Genomic DNA, 17,290 nt, shown 5'->3' with positions numbered 1-17,290 from the left:
GGAGCAAGCAGTGGGCTCCTGGAGTACAAGAGCCATCCAAGGATGCTGGCTCCCACTGCCAGCTCTGGATGGAGGGGAGACATCTGCACAGCCATGTTCTTGGCAGCATGAGGCACATTCATTGGCCAATATGTGTGCTGGTTAGCTTTAACTGTCACCACGATGCAACCTAGAAGTGTGTGGGAAGAGTCTCAATAAGGGACTGTTAGCGTCAGGTTAGTCTGTGAACATGTCTGTGGGGTGGGGATGGGGGTCTTGATGGTTTCTTAACATGGGAAGAGCCATCCTGAATGTGGACCATACCCAGTCTGGGCCCTGGACTGAGAGAGAGAGAGAGAGAGAGAGAGAGAGAGAGAGAGAGAGAGAGAGAGAGAGGAAGAAGAAGAAGAGGAGGAGGAGGAGGGAGGAGGGAGGGAGGGAGAAGGGGAAGTAGGGAAGGAGGAGGGGAAAGGGGAGGGGGAGGGAAGACGAGAGAGATAGAGATGGGAGGGGGAGGGAGGGAGGAAGGGGGGCAGAGACAAAGACAGAGAGAAGAGGAAGTAGGAAAGGGGCAGGGAGAGGGGAGGGGGGTTGGGAGATGGAAAAGAGAGAGAGAAAATGGAAAGGGGAGAGAGAGAGAGAGAGAGAGAGAGAGAGAGAGAGAGACACTGAGTAACAAGCAAGACAGGTTTCTCCTCTCTCCATTCCTGATGGCAGATATGACATGATCTGCTTCTCCCTTGACCATCCTCAGTGACAAGCTGTGACCTGGAATTGTAAGCAAGATAAACCCTTCCTACCGTGCCGACTTTTGTCAAGGAGTCACAGGCACAGAAACAAAACGTTCTAGAACGACATGGAGCCAGCCTGAGCCTTCTGGTGAACAGACCGGATGCTCTTCAGCCATTTAAACACTTTCATTCCCAACCCGCCAGTGAGTGAGCCTACAGACGCTCTGCCCAGGGGAAGGAGACAGACAGGGAAGACGAAAACGTCTTACAGGAAAGCCTTCAGAAGTCACGCTCAACCAAGTGTGGTGGTTCACATCTGTCATCACAGCACCTGGGAGGCGGAGGCAGGAGGATCTGGAGTCCCAGGCTAGCCTGGGCTACACAGACAGCCACGTCCTCAAAATCCACAGGCTGGGGATGTAGCTCAGGGGCAGAGCGCTCGCCTAGCGTGCGTAAATTAGATCTCTACCCTGAAGCAAAGAAAGAAAATTTCAAACACTTGGAATAGGAAAGTGATGTGAGGTGGACAGAGAGCAGGGATGGGTAAGGGACCTGGAGAGGTGTTGGTGTAACCACGTACAATTCCTTAGAACTAAGTCAAGGTATCCATTGTCTGTCATGGTAACTGATGCATTTTTACACATGTAATCATCACTAAGAACAGCGTTTATTTTTAGCCCAAGATTCGTATCTAAGGTACTGCGTATGCTAATGGCTTTGAATTAGCTATTTCACGATGTTGATATCCATCAAAATCTGTTGGATACAATAAGTAAACGCCAAGTTTGAACTTGCTAATTGAAGAGAGTCATCTCAGCTGGACCTGGTGGCCAAGGGCTATCATCCCAGCTACTTAAGGGGCTGAGGCAGGAAGGTTTCTGAGCTACAGAGGGAGCTCAGGGGCAGCCTGGGCAACTTAGGGACACCCTATCTCAGAAGAAAAAGCCCCAAAAGGCGAGAACTAGGAATGTAGCTCTTTTGCAAGGTGCTTGAGGCCTGGGTCTCCCTCCCCAGTGACAATGACAGCAAATCCTTTTTGTCACTTGGCTTCCTCATCTTCGGAGTAGAGCTGCCCTCCACCAGCACATGCACCGTTTGTTCGTGTGCTACCAAGAGGGACAGACAGCACCACTGGTACTCTGCCCTGTGACTATCTGCAAGGTACGCCCTGCTCCCCGAGATGCTAAATATGAATGTGTATCTTGGAGTCTTGGAAACGCCATGAAAATGTAGCCCCTCCTAGCATAGATGCAGGCTCCACACGGTGAGCCCTATCTTACAGATACTGTGGCTCCCCTCGCATCCTGATGCCACGAAGCTGGCTGTAAATAACTGTACAGATTTGGGGCTGCTCTGTAGCTTTCTCTCTCTCCAGCTGCACAGCCTTCCAGAGAAAAGCTGGGAGATGTTTATGTGGGTGTTGACACGTGACTGTGTGGATGGGTTTGTCCTCCCCACCCTGGGTCTCAGTATCTGGTCCTGTAAAATGGGAAGATGACCCAGACAGACCTCGCAGGACTCGTGGAGGTCACACTGATCCCAAGTATGCAAATCCACGTCTTTTCTCTCCCATTCTCACCTCCTTAACTGTCCCAGAAGTGTCTGTCAGGGTCCCATGGTCAGCCTCATTCCCAGCTCAGAGCCAGCTGGTTCCATAGACATTTGAGCTGCCTGGATTTTTCTCCCCTCAGCTGTCCCAGAGGTCAACTTTGGCAGGAGCGCCCCACCTTGTTTGTTGTTGTTGCTCTTTGCTTGTTTTGTTTTATTTTGTTGCAAGGGCTCTCATTGGCTTGGGCCTACCCATTAGCTCAGGATCCTTCCGTCTCTGCCTCCCTGGTTCTGAAGATCAAACTCGGGTCCCTGTGTTTACAAAGGCAAGCACTTTATCTCCTTGGCCATCTTCCCAGCTCCTCTCACATACGTTTCAATTGTTTTTCTTTTCAAACGAAGACCCACAGGCAAAAGTGCCCGTCTCATCAGGGCAGAACATGGCGGCAATCTGTGCTCTCAGCTCCCAGATAAAAACACGCAGCATAGCCCAGCATATTCCCAGATGCTCTCCCTTCCAAAGCAGCTCTCCTGATGCACACACAGATATGCACAGAGGAACAGACAGATACACACAGAGACACACAGACAGACAAACACACTCAGAAGACACACATAAACACACACATAGACACTGGCACCGCTCCTCCGGCTTCCAGCACTCAGGCCAGTCGTGGACTCTTCCAACAGTCCCACGAGACGCCTTCCATACGGTGAGCTTCACCTCACCAGTGTTCTATTCATTTCACACGCCGTGTGACCACGTGTTGTCGGGTGGCTCATTTTCATCGTATCCCCAGTTTCTGTTGATGAACACTGGCTCTGCTCAGCTCCCGCTGGTATAATAATGTAGGGTGGGCCAGGAAGCTTATAAAGAACAGACATTTTGTCATCTCTCTGGAGATTGAAGTCCGAGACCAAGAGGCCAGCTCACACTGTGTCCTCGTGTGGTGTGGTCACTGAATGAACTCTCTGGTGACACTTGCCTGAGGCTCCATGTCACCATCCCAGTTGGTTCACTCCTCTCCAGGCCATCACACTGGGGGGTTAAGGACATCAGCACAGGAACTGGGGAGGCTACAGTTATTTGGGCCCTAGATCACCTCCAGACTGAACGAGGGTAGAAGTATAGTTGGTTACTTTGTGGGTTCTTTCTTCCATCCTTCTCCACCCCTCTTCTTCCACCCTTTCAACCCCTGACACTAGGTAGGAGAGAAAAAGGGATAGAGGGGGAAGAGGCTGACAGCGTCGTCATTAGACTACTTCCTGTGATTAGGGGTGTCAAGTTCCTTGGGGCAAGCTTGACCTTCGCCATGAGGAGATCTAAATTTTTTCTTGTTTCTTCCTTGCGCGTGACTATTTAATAAGCCACAACCAACAGCAACCAAACAATCGGGATGACCCTAGCACTTATTTAATCCCCTCAAAAATCCCCAGAATTCCAAATGTCACGCCATCCGCAGAAACAATCTGTAGCTGGCAAAAATCACACCCCCTCCCCTTCTAGAGCAAGGAGCGAATCGGTCAGCTGCTGTGGACAATCTGAAGCAGCCCCACATCCCACACCTGGGGTTAAAACAGAGACATGTTCCCATCATTTTTCTGCGCTTTGTTTTTTAAAAGAAACCAAGATCCTCAGGGCATAAAAGCCATTAGAGTTTTGTCATGTCGTAGCTTGTATCTGAGGGTGAATGTGGGCGTGCGTGTCTACTGGGCATGTATTCAGGAGAGGAACTGTCGGCCATGGGCTATCTGCATATTGGCATTCATAGATGAGCCAAATCACGGCTGCAGCAGTGTCCACTCTGGCCAGCATCCTCAGATAACTTAGCGTAGTGAGACAGGAAGCAGCCACTGTCCGTGGTGGCCGAGAAGGGTACTTCACACGGTCATCCTGAACCGTAGATGCTGGGAGTCTTGGAACCTGGTGCAATTATTCCCTGTTCTGTGTGCAGGAGGGAGGACTCTGGTCTATAATGAGTGTAGGTGGCCGCTGAGGAACGAGGTATCCAGGGGAGGGAATCCACCCACGGTCTTCCATCTCTGATACTTAAATGTCAAACAGAGCCAAATTGGCTGCTCAGCCAGCCCTTCCCCCACCCCTGCCACAGAGGCTCAGCAAACTTGCCGCTGTGCCCGCAAAGAGGGGGCAGCCTTGAGTCATCTTAGACGACTTCCTGCTCCGGCGCTGGGCGACCTTGAACAGGTGACTCAGCCTGCCTGTGAGTCAGCTGCTCTTGGAACCTCACCCCGGACAGGCGAAGAAACTAGTCCCCGCTGAAGATCACGGCCCTAGGTAAATGTGATATGGGATGGTGAGTGGATGGATGGATGGATGGATGGGTGGGTGGACAGACAAGACAGATGGACATTCTAGAGACATGGGCCAGAAGGGATACACGGATAAACATGTCGTTTCTCCTTTTGCACATATGTGGTCACTATTTTGTTGATCATAAAGGCGGCCCTGAGGACCTACTGTGTGCTGTGGAGGGAACGATGCCTACATTTTTTACACACCTGACTTAGGGTGGTGCGGGGAGTATTGTCCCCACTTTATGATATAAAAGCCAACTTATTTGTCAGGAGTACCCAGGATTATACGGCCATCGTGGGGCAGATCAGAAGCCCAAACCCTTAGAGTCTGACTTTTGTCCCCTAACCAGTAGGCTGGACTTCCCTTCAGATGGCAGACACCAGGCAGGACTCTATATCACACAGTCCCTTCTATTAGTCCACAAAGCAGGTTTGCTCTGACAGATGAGGAAGCTGCAACCCAGAGGCACTGAGTAACCCATCCCAAGGCTTTCCAGGAAGCAAGGCGCACGACCAGGATTTGAACCGGCATCCTGATTCCAACACTCTCCCTTCTACCCGAGGGATGCAAACCGTGCCAGCCAGGTCCGGTGTGCAGCAAAGGCTGATCTGACACCAGAGGAGGAAGCGTCGTGCCCAGAGCAATAAGACAGTGAATGGAAAGAAATGCACTCAAGCCATTCATTTTATAGAGAGGGAAGGTTAATATATGATGGCTTCCATGCTTCCCGCATCCGAGGTTGGCTTCTGGAGGCTCGACCGGAGATATCATTCACTCGTCCGTTTATTCATTCCCTCGTTCCTTTGGTGGCTCCTCACGGCACCTGTTCCGCGTCTGTCAGCAGTCAGGCTCACCAGGAAGGATGAGAAGGAGCAGGCAGGCGGGCTGCAGAGTGAAAAGGGGGCTGCCGCTGCACACAATGCCCCCTCTCAGCCCTCATTCATCCTAAACTACCAGCCCCTGAAACAAACTCAAGGAGCCTGCAGGTGGGGTGCACGCCCTCCGTCTAGACAGGTGCCTGATTGGGTGCCATTGTTCCTAGAGACACGCCCCCCCCAAAAAGACTGAATGTACCGTTTGCTGATGACGTACAGCAGCCACAGCTCTTCTGCTCCTGTCTCTCAGCAGGGTCACATAGCAGACGTGCATGGCGTGCACGGTCCCTGAATGGCATGAGGGACCAAAAGTTATCAGGGTTTCCCTCGAGATGCTGGCTGGGAATCGGGCATGGTGACACAGGCCTGTAATCCCAGCGGCTGTGAGTTCAAGGCTAGCCTGAGCTGTATAGTGATAGTCTGTCTCCAAAAGGGCGAAGGGGGCTGGAGATGTGACCTGTTTGGTTCAGTGCTGGGCTTAGAAGCCCGAAGGGCTGATTCTGATCTCTTGGAACCCATATAAAGAAATGCACATAATCTCAGGGGTAGGGAGGCAGAAATGAATGGCCATCCAAGCCTTCATGGTGAGCCTAAACTTACCTAGATCCTACCTCAAAAACAAAACAAAGAGGTTAGCATCTGAGAAATGATGGCAAAACTTGTTGTCTGGCCTCTATATGCATGTGCACACAAGTGCATGTGCACCTGTATACACACGCGTGTCCCACCTGCACACACATGAACAGGCATGCACTGCATGTACACACACACACACACACACACACACACACACACACACACACACACACACACAGGGTTGGGAGGGAAAGTCACTGTTCTACTGTTGTAAAGAGACACTGACCAAAGGAACTATAACAAGAGAATGCATTTAATTGGGGTTGGCTTACAGTTTCAGAGGTTTAGTCCATTATCATCATGGAGGAAAGCATGTGGTAAGCGGGGAGGCACTGGAATGGTAGCTAAGAGCTGCCAGCTACATTCTGATCCATAGGCAGAGGAAGATGTGGGGAGTTGGGCCTGCTGTGGGCTTTTGAACCCTTAAAGCAGACTTCCAGTGGCACACTTCCTCCAACAAGGCCATCCGTCCTAATCCTTCTAATCCTTTCAAAGAGTTCTGCTTCCTGGTGACTAAATGTTCAAATACATGAAGGGTCATTCTTATTCAAACCACGACAGGGCACTTCTGGACCTGGCTGGATCCTGCAGGCTTCTACATGTCAGGAAGCACCTGACATTCTTAAAGAATCTACAAAGACATCTTTGCAAATTGTCACCCCAGAACTGGCTGTGGGGTTCAGTCCAAGGCCTCTTAATGTCACATGGGCATCATGGGGACACACTGGCTCAGCTCTTCGTGACTTCTGGTGACTGTTGTGGACCGTCTTTCTCACCACTAACAGTCGTTTCCACGAATGATCTTGTTCTTTTGCCTTGCAGCCTCTGTAAGGGACGGACACTCTACTCTGTGGTGAGGGACGCCAAGATTGTCTTGGATGTCAACAAAACCAGGCAGATCGCACAAGAGATTGTTAAGGTATAGTGAGTTGTGGGGGAGCCCCCATCTGGACTTAGAAAGATTCATCCCCCTCTGCCTGTCCCTTCAAGGATCCTACTAAGACTCAGGGTCTGGGTCAGTCTGGACCTCAGAGGCATTAGATTTAGTCTGAGAAACACCAGGTGGTGTGTACAAAGAATCTGTGAAAATATGGTCCTTAGGGATACTGTCCCAAATGTGTTTTCTGGCTGGCATCTCATAACCAAGGGACTGGGGTACAGGGAAAAACCAGTGGGTACAGGCGAGCCTCTCCGTTCTCTTGGATGGTGGATCCATTCCTTCAGGGTCACTTTGAATGAAGGGTTACAAGAGGAAAGGCTCATTTTGGTTCATGGTTTAGATCGGTGTCATGAGAAAGATGCGAGGACAGGATCTGGTTCATAATGACACTCCTGTCGTTTTGGGACAGAGATGATTCATGTCACCATAGTCCACAAGGCAGAAAGTGAGACGGGAAATGGTCAGGGATAGCATTCCCCCAGAGACCTGCCCCAAGTGACCCTGCTTCCTCCAGTAGGCTCCACCTCCTAAGAACCTTTTAAAGCAGTGCCACTGGTCAGATACCAGGCATTTAAAACATGCACCTGAGGGGGACCTTTCAGATTCAGACTGCTACCATTAGCAACAGTTATACTGTTGTCCTGGAATTCCCATGACACCCAGTCATCTTGTCTCTCCATAGCTGGAGAAACATCAAGTTGCCGGGGGTGGGGGGTAGGGGCTTGCTTTGGACGAAATCAGATTAGCCATCCAGAGTCTCCCAGTAGCTGCCTTCTTGGCGGATTGAACTCGACCTCAGTTCCTGTCGGAAGTTTTAGGAGTGGGCTGTAAGAATACATCTGTGGGAACTGCTCACCCAGACAAAGATAAGTCAGAATAATCTCTAATTGTTTACTCTTGACCTAGACCGCCAATAACTCTCCCTCTGTGTTTCTGATGTGAGGTCACAAAAGGTCCCCTGAGTGTCTCAGGTTGTTCTTTGGGGGCTGTGTTCTGAGTAACAGGAAGAGCGAGGCCCCCTTTAAAATAGGAATTGAGGGGAAATGACTGATGGGACTCCCTTCTCTGGTGTCCTCATCCTTTCTGGTGTCCCTCCTCTTTCCTTCTGAGACACTTCCCTCCTTTATGCACAGGAAGCAGATTGGCTCCAGAGACAGCTCTGCCGGTCTCTGAGGGTGATGGTGGGCTGTGACTCACATGCACTTTGCCACCCCTCTCCCCAAGCTCCGTGGGTAGACCCTACACTCTGCCACCCTTAAGGTTGCAAGCGAGAGTGGCAAGGAAGTGCTGGGGTTGTCTCTAATGAGTCCCTGTCTCCTCATCTCTTACAGGGCATGGGCTACCTCCATGCCAAGGGCATCCTTCACAAGGACCTCAAGTCGAAGAATGTCTTCTACGACAACGGTAAAGTGGTCATCACAGACTTCGGGCTCTTCAGCATTTCCGGGGTGCTGCAGGCTGGCAGGTACGAGGTGGTAGAGGGGTTCTTAATAAATGAGCATCACAGGGTAGGGGCGTACCCCAAATGTCTTAAGTGACTCGGATTGTGCGTTGAGCTTACGGTTGTTGAAAGTTGTGGCTAGGCTGCCGTGCCAGTGAGGGTCACCAAAGTCATCCTCCTGATTCTGTGAGCCTTGCTCACTTGTCTTGAAAGTGGGACCTTTCAGAGTGTGCCACTAGATCCCTAAATCTCACAAGATCTTGTTCTGGGGTGGGGAGGCTTTCCTAGGTTGGGGGTCACCCAAGCTCTAAGCTCCAAGCTGTCTTAGGAATTAGTTTTAGTCCAGCAACCAAAGACAGCTAAGGGCGATGGTTTTAGGTGAGCCTACTCTTGCCAAGTGGGGTTCCAGCAGCAGTTCTTTTTTTTTTTTTTTTTTTTGGTTCTTTCCCCCCCTCCCCCCCTGCTGGGGACCAACCCAGGGCCTTGAGCTTCCTAGGCAAGCGCTCTACCACTGAGCTAAATCCCCAACCCCCAGCAGCAGTTCTTAACTTGTGGCTGTGGCCAAGTCTGTGGCGAGCAGTCTCTGAATTAGTGTTTTCCTTGTGTATTTGAAAATGCCTCCACCATGATATCCTTGTAAAGACGGAAACAGGACTCCGGACAAGCATCCAGCCCAAGACACTGAGTAGCATCAGACACAGGGCAAATAGCTGTCCTGCTGTGTTGTAATTAGCACACATTTGCATAGACCTCCCTAGGATCACCCAGGGAATGATTAACCGTCTTTGAGTAATTAACTCTCAGAGGCCACTCACCCCGGAGCCAGCCACATTGAGTCAGCCATGTGAGAAACAGTTTGAGCCCAAATAAACAGCCTATAACTCAAAAGGTCTGCCCTCGAGGATTTTAACTTGGAGTGTGTGCTGTGTACACACACACACACACACACACACACACACACACACACACACACACACACGGCCGGTGCGCGCACGCATCTTAAACCCTGCATCATGGAATGAACGGCTTCTCTCCGCAGGGAGACAGCGCTGTGATTTTTCTCATGGTGGTTAACTTTCTGCCATTCTAGAGAGCCACATTTCTCTGAGGGGAATCTTCCTGTCTTCCTGACTTTTTCCCTGCTGTGAGCTACCTTTGAATTTGAGTCTGGAGTGCTTGAAGTCTAACAGAACATGGTGTAAGCTGTTTCTGACCCGTGTGCTAACACACAGCCAGCAGCCTTGGTTTCTGTTTCCAGGTGTCACACACCCATCCCATCTAAAAGGGATGTTACAGGTTCTAGAACTAGCTATGGTCTTAAGAGGCGTAGAGGGAAGCAAACAGAGCAATAGACAGAAAGAGGGAGGGAGTCCATGAAGGACCATGTATGGCTTCTTCCTCCCTCTGTCCCCACAGCAATACCAAGGTCCCTGGCTTGCCAAGAGAATCACACTGACTTTTGTGTCCCAGGGTCCCGGAGTCAGAGCAAGGTTAGGGACGCTGTTGGTGACGTCACTGTGAACCCAAGTATTTACATGGAATGAATGGAGGCTGGATAAGTGTTTTCTTTAACTAGATTTGGAATTGGTCAAAACATTAGATCCGGCCTTCCTGGTGACCTGTTCCTCGAGGTGAACAGAACACCTGGTACAAACAGCTTAAGGGAAGAAGGCTTTATCAAGGCTTCCAGAGTCTTGGATTTCAGTGTGGCTGCTTGGTCCCATGCTCTGGGGCAGGCATCATGGAGGCAGGGCCCAAGTGGAAGAGGAACCTCTTCCCCTCATGGCTGACAGGAAGTGGGAAATGAGAGACAGGAAGTAATCCCTGGGAGACTCACAGCACCCGCGACTCACTTCCTTCAGTGAGGTTCTACCCAGCTGAACCTCCCCAAAGAGTATCGCTGGTTGGGGACCAAGCCTCTAACAGTGAGCCTTTGCGGACCGCTTCACAATTACAATGTAACACATGTCTGCATCTGCCTGCCCGCCTCACTGCAGCAGGTGGGGCAAGAGTCTCTGACTATACTCTTCCTTCTGCTCTGTTGCTGAGACCACACTGCAGAGGCGGGAAAGGAGAAGAGGAAGACTTTGGGCACTTTTCCCTTCTACTCCTCCTAGAGACCCAGTGTGCCACCAACCAGGAAAGAAACCCGGCCATTTTAAAGAATCTATGTTTTCTTGCCTTGTCCAGACAATGACCACCCCATCTCTGTCCCATCCTGGCTGTCGTCACCATGCCCTTCTAGTGTTGGGAGACGTAGTGGAGTCTCAGGAACAGTGCCAAACAGGAGCAAGCAGGTGACCTAGGAGACCCCATTGAACATTTGGAGCCCTGCCCAGCAGCGTGGGGGTGGCTGATGGGAGCTGAGGTGAGAAAGCAGTCAGACCAGTAGGCAGCCACATGACTATGAAACCCAAGTTCACAAGTCTATGTCTCTGTTCAGCCAAGCAGCATGCAGCCACGGAGACCTTCATGGGGTGCTTATCAATTGGGGTTACTCCAGCAAGGTAGCGAGGTGGGTGCTGACAAAGTACACAGGTAGAACTTTCCTCCCTTTTCTCAGGCTTCATGATCGAGGCCTGGCTGACTGTTTCTGCGGAGTTTTGTTTCAGGTTTATAGATGGCTACCTTCTCACTATATCCTTGTATTCGCTCTCAGATAGACGGAGGAGAGCTTGGAGAAGAGAAGCAAGGAGCAAAGAAAGAGGCAAAGCTCTCATGTTTAGCCTTTGTTTCTGGGTTGGCTAGTTTTGTGTCAACCTGACACAATCTCGAGTCAGCAGAGAGGAGGTAGCCTCAACTGGGAAAATATCTCCATAAGACTAGGCTGTAGGCAAGACTATAGGGCATTTTTTTAGTGATTGATGGGGGATGGCCCCGCCCATTGTGGGTGGGGCCATCCCTAGACTGGTGGTCCTGGGTTCTGCAAGAAAGCAGGCTGAGAAGTCATGGGGAGCAAGCCAGTAAGCAGCATCCCTCCACGGCCTCGGCATCAGCTCCTGCCTCCAGGTTCCTGCCCTGCTTGATTTCCTGTCCTGACTTCCTTTGATGATGAACTCTGATGTGGAAGTGTAAGCCCAATAAACCTTTTCCTTGTCAAGTTTTTGGTCATGGTGTTTATCATGGCCATGGCAGCCTTGACCAAGACAGAACTTGGTACCAGAAGTAGGGTCTCTCCCTGAGGTCACCACTCCCTTTATTTCATTTTGAAGCAGGTCTTTCTTTAAACGTTTTATCTCCTCGAGTGTGGGACTCAGCTCCAGTACACTTCCTGCTATTCCTTTCTCCTCTAACTATCCACTTGTGTTTCTCTTTGTCCAGCTCGCTCCTTTTCCTTATAGATCTGCTAGATCTCCCAAGGCCATTAATCTAAAACTCTTCAATTTAGCCTCGGGCAGATGTTTAGAACGGGGACTAAAAGCAGCCTCGTTCTTTGTCAAAATACCACGATAACAACCTCTAGGCCAGTTACTAATATTCTTCCCCTCTGGAACTTCTTGAGCTGGGCCCCCACAGTTCAAATTGCCTCCAGCACCGTCTTTCTTGCTCCCACTAGGAGAGCTCATTAGCCCTGCTTAAAGTGCCCAATTCCCTCCCTAGTCCAAAGTCCAAAGTCCTCCACATTCCTCCAACAAACAGCATGGTCAGACATCTCACAGCATTGCCACAGTCCCTGTGTGTTGGTTTGAATAGGTGTGGCCCCCGTAGACTCATGTATTTCAGTGCTTGGCCCACAGGGAGTGGCACCATCAGTGGGAGTGGCACCATCAGTAGGTGTGGCCTTGTTAGAGTCGATGTAGCCTTGTTGGAAGAAGTCTGTTACCATGGGGGCAAACTTTGAGGTCTCCTATGCTCAAGCTAAATCATATAAAATGTATATATACATATATAATATATACATATGTCTATGTATATATATGAATTGTATAATTATACATTACACATATATAATTATATCATATATGTATTATACATGCATATACACATATACATATTCATACACATACACATATACATCATATACATATGCATCATATACATATACACGGCATACAGTAGTATGTGCGTGTACAAGCACACACTAGTAAGACGATGTAGGCAGGTAAAGGTCAATCCTAATGATCTGAGTTCAGTCCCGAGGATCCACATGGCGGAAGGAGAGAACCAACTCCTACAATGTCCTCTACACACACACACACACACACACACACACACACACACACACGCACACACACACACACACACGCATGCACACACGCACGCACACACATACACACACGCTCCACCTCCTGCCTCCTACAAATAAATTAAGAAATAAACTTCAAAGGTTTAAAACTAAAGATGTAGCACAAAGAGTAAGTTACTGACACATTCCTTGTACCAAGTGACGGGTTTCACTGTGACGTGCACACATCTTTGTATCGTGTGCTCCGCTCGTATTCAGCCTCCTACGGCCCTCTCTGTGCGTCTCCATTCTTTCTGGCCCCTTCTCTTTTCCCCAGTGGCCCCTCTTTCTGCTTTTGTGTCATATAAAAAGCTTGAGCCTACAAGCCCTGCCTTTAGTGACGGTCACATTGAGAGTCCAGACTTTAGCGTGAGAACCTGGGGGACCAGGGAGTTCACAGGATAGATGACAGGGACTTAACGTTCACTGAGTGTGCGCCCGATGCCCGAGCCTATGGAATAGGTAGTGTATTGGTAACAGGACTTCATATAGAGTAACAACAGTACTTCAGATCCAGGATGTGAGGGGCTGACTGTGTCTCAACCTCAGGGTTGCTGTCCCTAAAACACCCCAGAGAACTGCAGGGAAGGGTCTAGTCTCAGGAGTGACCGCACAGATGTAGCATGATGCACTTATCACTTCGGCAGCCCTCGGCAGATGGTTTAGCCAGGTCGAGCCCTGTCTTCTTACCTATACAGTCAAGAGAGAATCCCTTGCGGGTGAGCTTACAAGCAACCCCTTTCTGACAGGTAACATGGCACACAGTAGGTCTCATCAGAGCGAGACCTACCTGGACTGGAAGCACTGAGGTAACCACGCAGATCCCTGCAAACAGCTGCTCTGCCACCCTCGAGAGAAAGTGTCATTTCAGATGCCAGCCCTGCCGTGCCAGCCATACACAGCCTGTTATTAATCATAATAATAACCATAATGAATATGATTTGGGCTCGTCATTGATGGGCCAGTTGCCGTGGGAACAGGGACACCCTGGGGTGTTTGTACTTAGCCTGGCTCCTAACCCTCTTCCAGGCATGTGCCTATGCCAGCCCTATTTGTAAGCCTGCCACAACCTCTCCTGTCCCAGGGGTACACAGGCCACCAGCCTCTGTAGTCCTGGCCATGCCCGGGGAAGGTTGCCTAACTCATTCTTAAGTTCCCTCTTCTGACGTAGACATTCTTTCTTTGGACTGCAATCACAACCCCATTCCCGAGTCCTCCAGATAAACAGATGTATTTGTGTGTGGGATGTGGCATGTAATCATTTCTACCCAGTAGTCACACAGCCCTGGCAGCTGACAGAGCCCTAAACTAGACACTCTCATATTGTTGTAGTTATCTGAAGTGTAAACGAATGTGCCCACTTGGCCCATGGGAAAATGGAGACCAGAGTCTGCCTGAGGCCTCATAGCTAATAAGCCCAAAATTTGTACCTAAGTCCTTATATGCCAGGAGGTGTTCTTGATTCTAGAAGAAAGATCTCATTCAACTCTGCCAAGCCCGGGGTTTGCTACAGGGTCTGGGCCCTCTGTACTGGCAGGAGACACATAGTATCATGTTCTTCGTTTACAATAGAGACATTCTTGACACTGGAATCTGGATCATTCTCTTCTCTAATGTGTATGAAATGGGGCTATGTTTTTCTGCTCAAGGACCTGGAGACATTTCTCATTGCTATAGCTAGTGTGTGGTGTGTGTGTGTGTGTGTGTGTGTGTGTGTGTGTGTGTGTGTGTGTGTGTGTGTGTGTGTAGACCAGGGGTCTCAAGAAACATGGTACAATGCACAGAAGGGTCCCACCTGACAGATTAGCATCTGCGGTCATGTAGGACACTCAGGATGAGAAGCCCTGAGTTAGAATAGATTTCTCGGTGGCCATCTGACTGCATCTGGCTCCTTGTGTAGGAATACAGGGAGTGGATGACTGGCCCCTGTGCTGGATAGAGGGGTACCCTGAGCAGAGCCTTGGGTCACACACAGTACCTGGCTGAAACTCAGTGATACCCCACCCAGCTCAGTCTCCTTCCTTCAGCAGTTGACTAGGGAATCTCTCGATAGCTGTGTCTATCCAGATGGATCTACCGTGTACCCTCCAAGAAGAAAGCGTAACTCGGAGAGCTGCATGTCGAGAATGTTCCTAGCCCCCCTCAGCCAACTAGCAAATGCGTCAGCACGTCTGGAACCCTGAACCCCCAAACTCCTGCCACCTCATTAAGAGTTTTCTTCTCTATGCCCAGGGTCTCTGAGAGCGTAGGCTGCAATTGGATTTTTAAAGAGGGAACGAACAAGTATGTTCTATCTTCATTTTAATGTGTATTGGAAAAATACTAGTTTCTATTTATGGCCGTGCTAAAAGTCACTTATTAAAATACATTTAAGTTGTTTTATTTTTTAAAAAAAAAATGGTCTTAGTAAATCGTTATCTAGATCTGGGCTGCCAGCCAGACAGGTGTAGCTGTGCAGATTCAAGTTTAATTAAAGTGGAATCAGGGGTTGTGAGATGCTCTCTGGGTAGAGGTGCTTGCCGCCAAGCCAGGTGACCTGAGTTCGAACCCTGAGACCATCATGCTAGGAAGAGAGAACTGATTCCTGCAAGTTGTTCTCTGACCATGGCATGAGCACTGTGTGTGTGCATGTGTGTGTGTGTGTGTGTGTGTGTGTGTGTGTGTGTGTGTCTGTCTGTCTGTCTGTCTGTCTGTCTGTATGCAGCCCCTTCTCTAGTAATCTTTGATCACTGAAGACTTTATGCAAGGGCCACTTAGTCATGTATCCCCAGTGGAAGGCTCCGGTCTGCTGAAGACTTACAAAGCATTGGAACAACCTGGCCTGCCTCCTCCTCTGGTTACTTATCCCAGAGATAGGGATGGACACACAGAGGGACAGTCACAGCATTTACCCACAGACGTTCACTGCACTGTTGTTTATAATGGGGTGAGGAGCAGGTGGGGGGAGACAGTGCCACCTAAAATCAGTTCCTACATGGACCGCATGTTGCCTCCCTGTGTACTGGCATCTGTTGGTTTCCAGAACTCTCCTCTGGGCACTTCCTGGGTCTTTGACTTCGTTTTCCCTTCTGGCTAAGATACCATATTTTTGTTCATGGGGCTGGATCCTCTGCTGCATAGTACTTAGCTCAGATTTGTCCCACGTTTGTACACATGCTCTGTTGTGATTCTTCATGTTCTGTTCATCACTATGTGGCCTTTTTCTGTTTAATTCACTCACTGGAAAGTGGTCTTTTCCTGACCACTTGCAGGGGCCCTTACTCTGTTGGTTTTGTTCACAATTCAGGTCTGGTGCCAGGAATCTATGAGAATGCACTATTTGGGGGACTTGAAGTTTTAATCTGTGAGATTTTTGCATAGCTCCCCTAGAACAGCTCTCAGCTTGTGGGGTGTGTCCTGCTGTGGGGGCTGAGCGATTCACAGGGATCGCCTAAGACTATCGGAAAACACAGATGTTTACATTGCAATTTGTAACAGTAGTAAAATTATAGTTACAAAATAGCAACAAAAATAATTTTATGTCTGGTCACAACAGCATGAGGAACGGTATTAAAGAGTCACGGTGTTAGGAAGGTTGAGAGCCACTGTTCCAGAGGTAACGTTAAGACTGCAGAGTGCAACAAGTGGAAACAAGAATGGATGGTATTGAGCAAAGATGGGCATGAGAACAGAGGTGTGGACCTGGGCGTGGCTTGGACCTGCCTCCCTGTATCTTCTCTCTCCGCCTCACCCTGGGTCTCAGACATACTGGAGAGTCAGAAAATGCCTTTGGAGAAAGTAGGAAATTGGTTGAGGTGTTTCCAAGACTTGGGATCAGTGCTACAAAACAAGCCTCATCTTGGCTTTGCCTCTCCAGGCGGGATGACAAGTTGCGGATCCAGAACGGCTGGCTGTGCCACCTAGCCCCAGAGATCATCCGCCAGCTGTCCCCTGACACAGAAGAGGACAAGCTCCCGTTCTCCAAGCACTCGGATGTCTTTGCACTTGGGTAAGTGGGCCACGCCCAGGCCTTTGACCTCCACAGTATGGGATTACTGAATAGTGACACCTTTGGAAGAGTCCAGCACATGCTAGCAAAGGCAAGGTGATAGGATTTCCGAGTAAGCTTGAGAGTAGAAAGAGTGACTGTAACGCATTTGTCTGTCTGGATCCTAACCAATTGCTGGCTATGACAAGTTAACCTATTCATTCATTCATCCATCCATCCATCTATCCGTTCATTGTGTATCGCTTCATTGTTACATTGTTGCAATGTTTGTACATCAATTTGCCAGAGAGCCAATTCCAAGATGGCTGCTCAGGCACACTCAACTGTAGTAAGCGCTCCACTCTGCCAAGTGGAGGCTGCCCAAGCATGCGCCCAACATGCCAACAAAGGGTCTTGTTGCAATTACGAGCTTAAGCCTAAGGAATTACACAGCATCACGCCCACCAGATTTGTTTCCCTTTTTGAATGATGTTTCTACATGCAACAGGATACTCTGACGTGTTTGTACTTTGCATAATGATGGTGACCAGGGAAATTCACATGTCTGTCACCTTCCAACTTTCTCTGAGTTTGGAAGCATTCTCAAGTTTCCTGACTAGGAGAGCAACTC

The 17,290-nt window shown here is 49.5% G+C and overlaps 1 protein-coding gene across 1 annotated transcript in view; it reads left to right on the top strand.

Annotated features, from left to right (window-relative positions):
• The window catches only part of Ksr2 (kinase suppressor of ras 2), a 362,348-nt gene that overhangs the window by 334,954 nt on the left and 10,104 nt on the right, over positions 1-17,290 (top strand). The window contains exons 15-17 of the mRNA XM_032886286.1: positions 6,909-7,005; positions 8,358-8,491; positions 16,549-16,680. Coding sequence (XP_032742177.1) covers positions 6,909-7,005; positions 8,358-8,491; positions 16,549-16,680 — 363 coding nt within the window. The remainder of the gene's footprint in view (positions 1-6,908; positions 7,006-8,357; positions 8,492-16,548; positions 16,681-17,290) is intronic.

The sequence above is a fragment of the Rattus rattus genome, chromosome 16 (assembly GCF_011064425.1).
Source record: "Rattus rattus isolate New Zealand chromosome 16, Rrattus_CSIRO_v1, whole genome shotgun sequence".
NCBI lineage: Eukaryota > Metazoa > Chordata > Mammalia > Rodentia > Muridae > Rattus > Rattus rattus.
The sequence above is the reverse complement of the archived record's forward strand: the minus strand, read 5'-3'. Positions and strand labels throughout refer to the sequence as shown.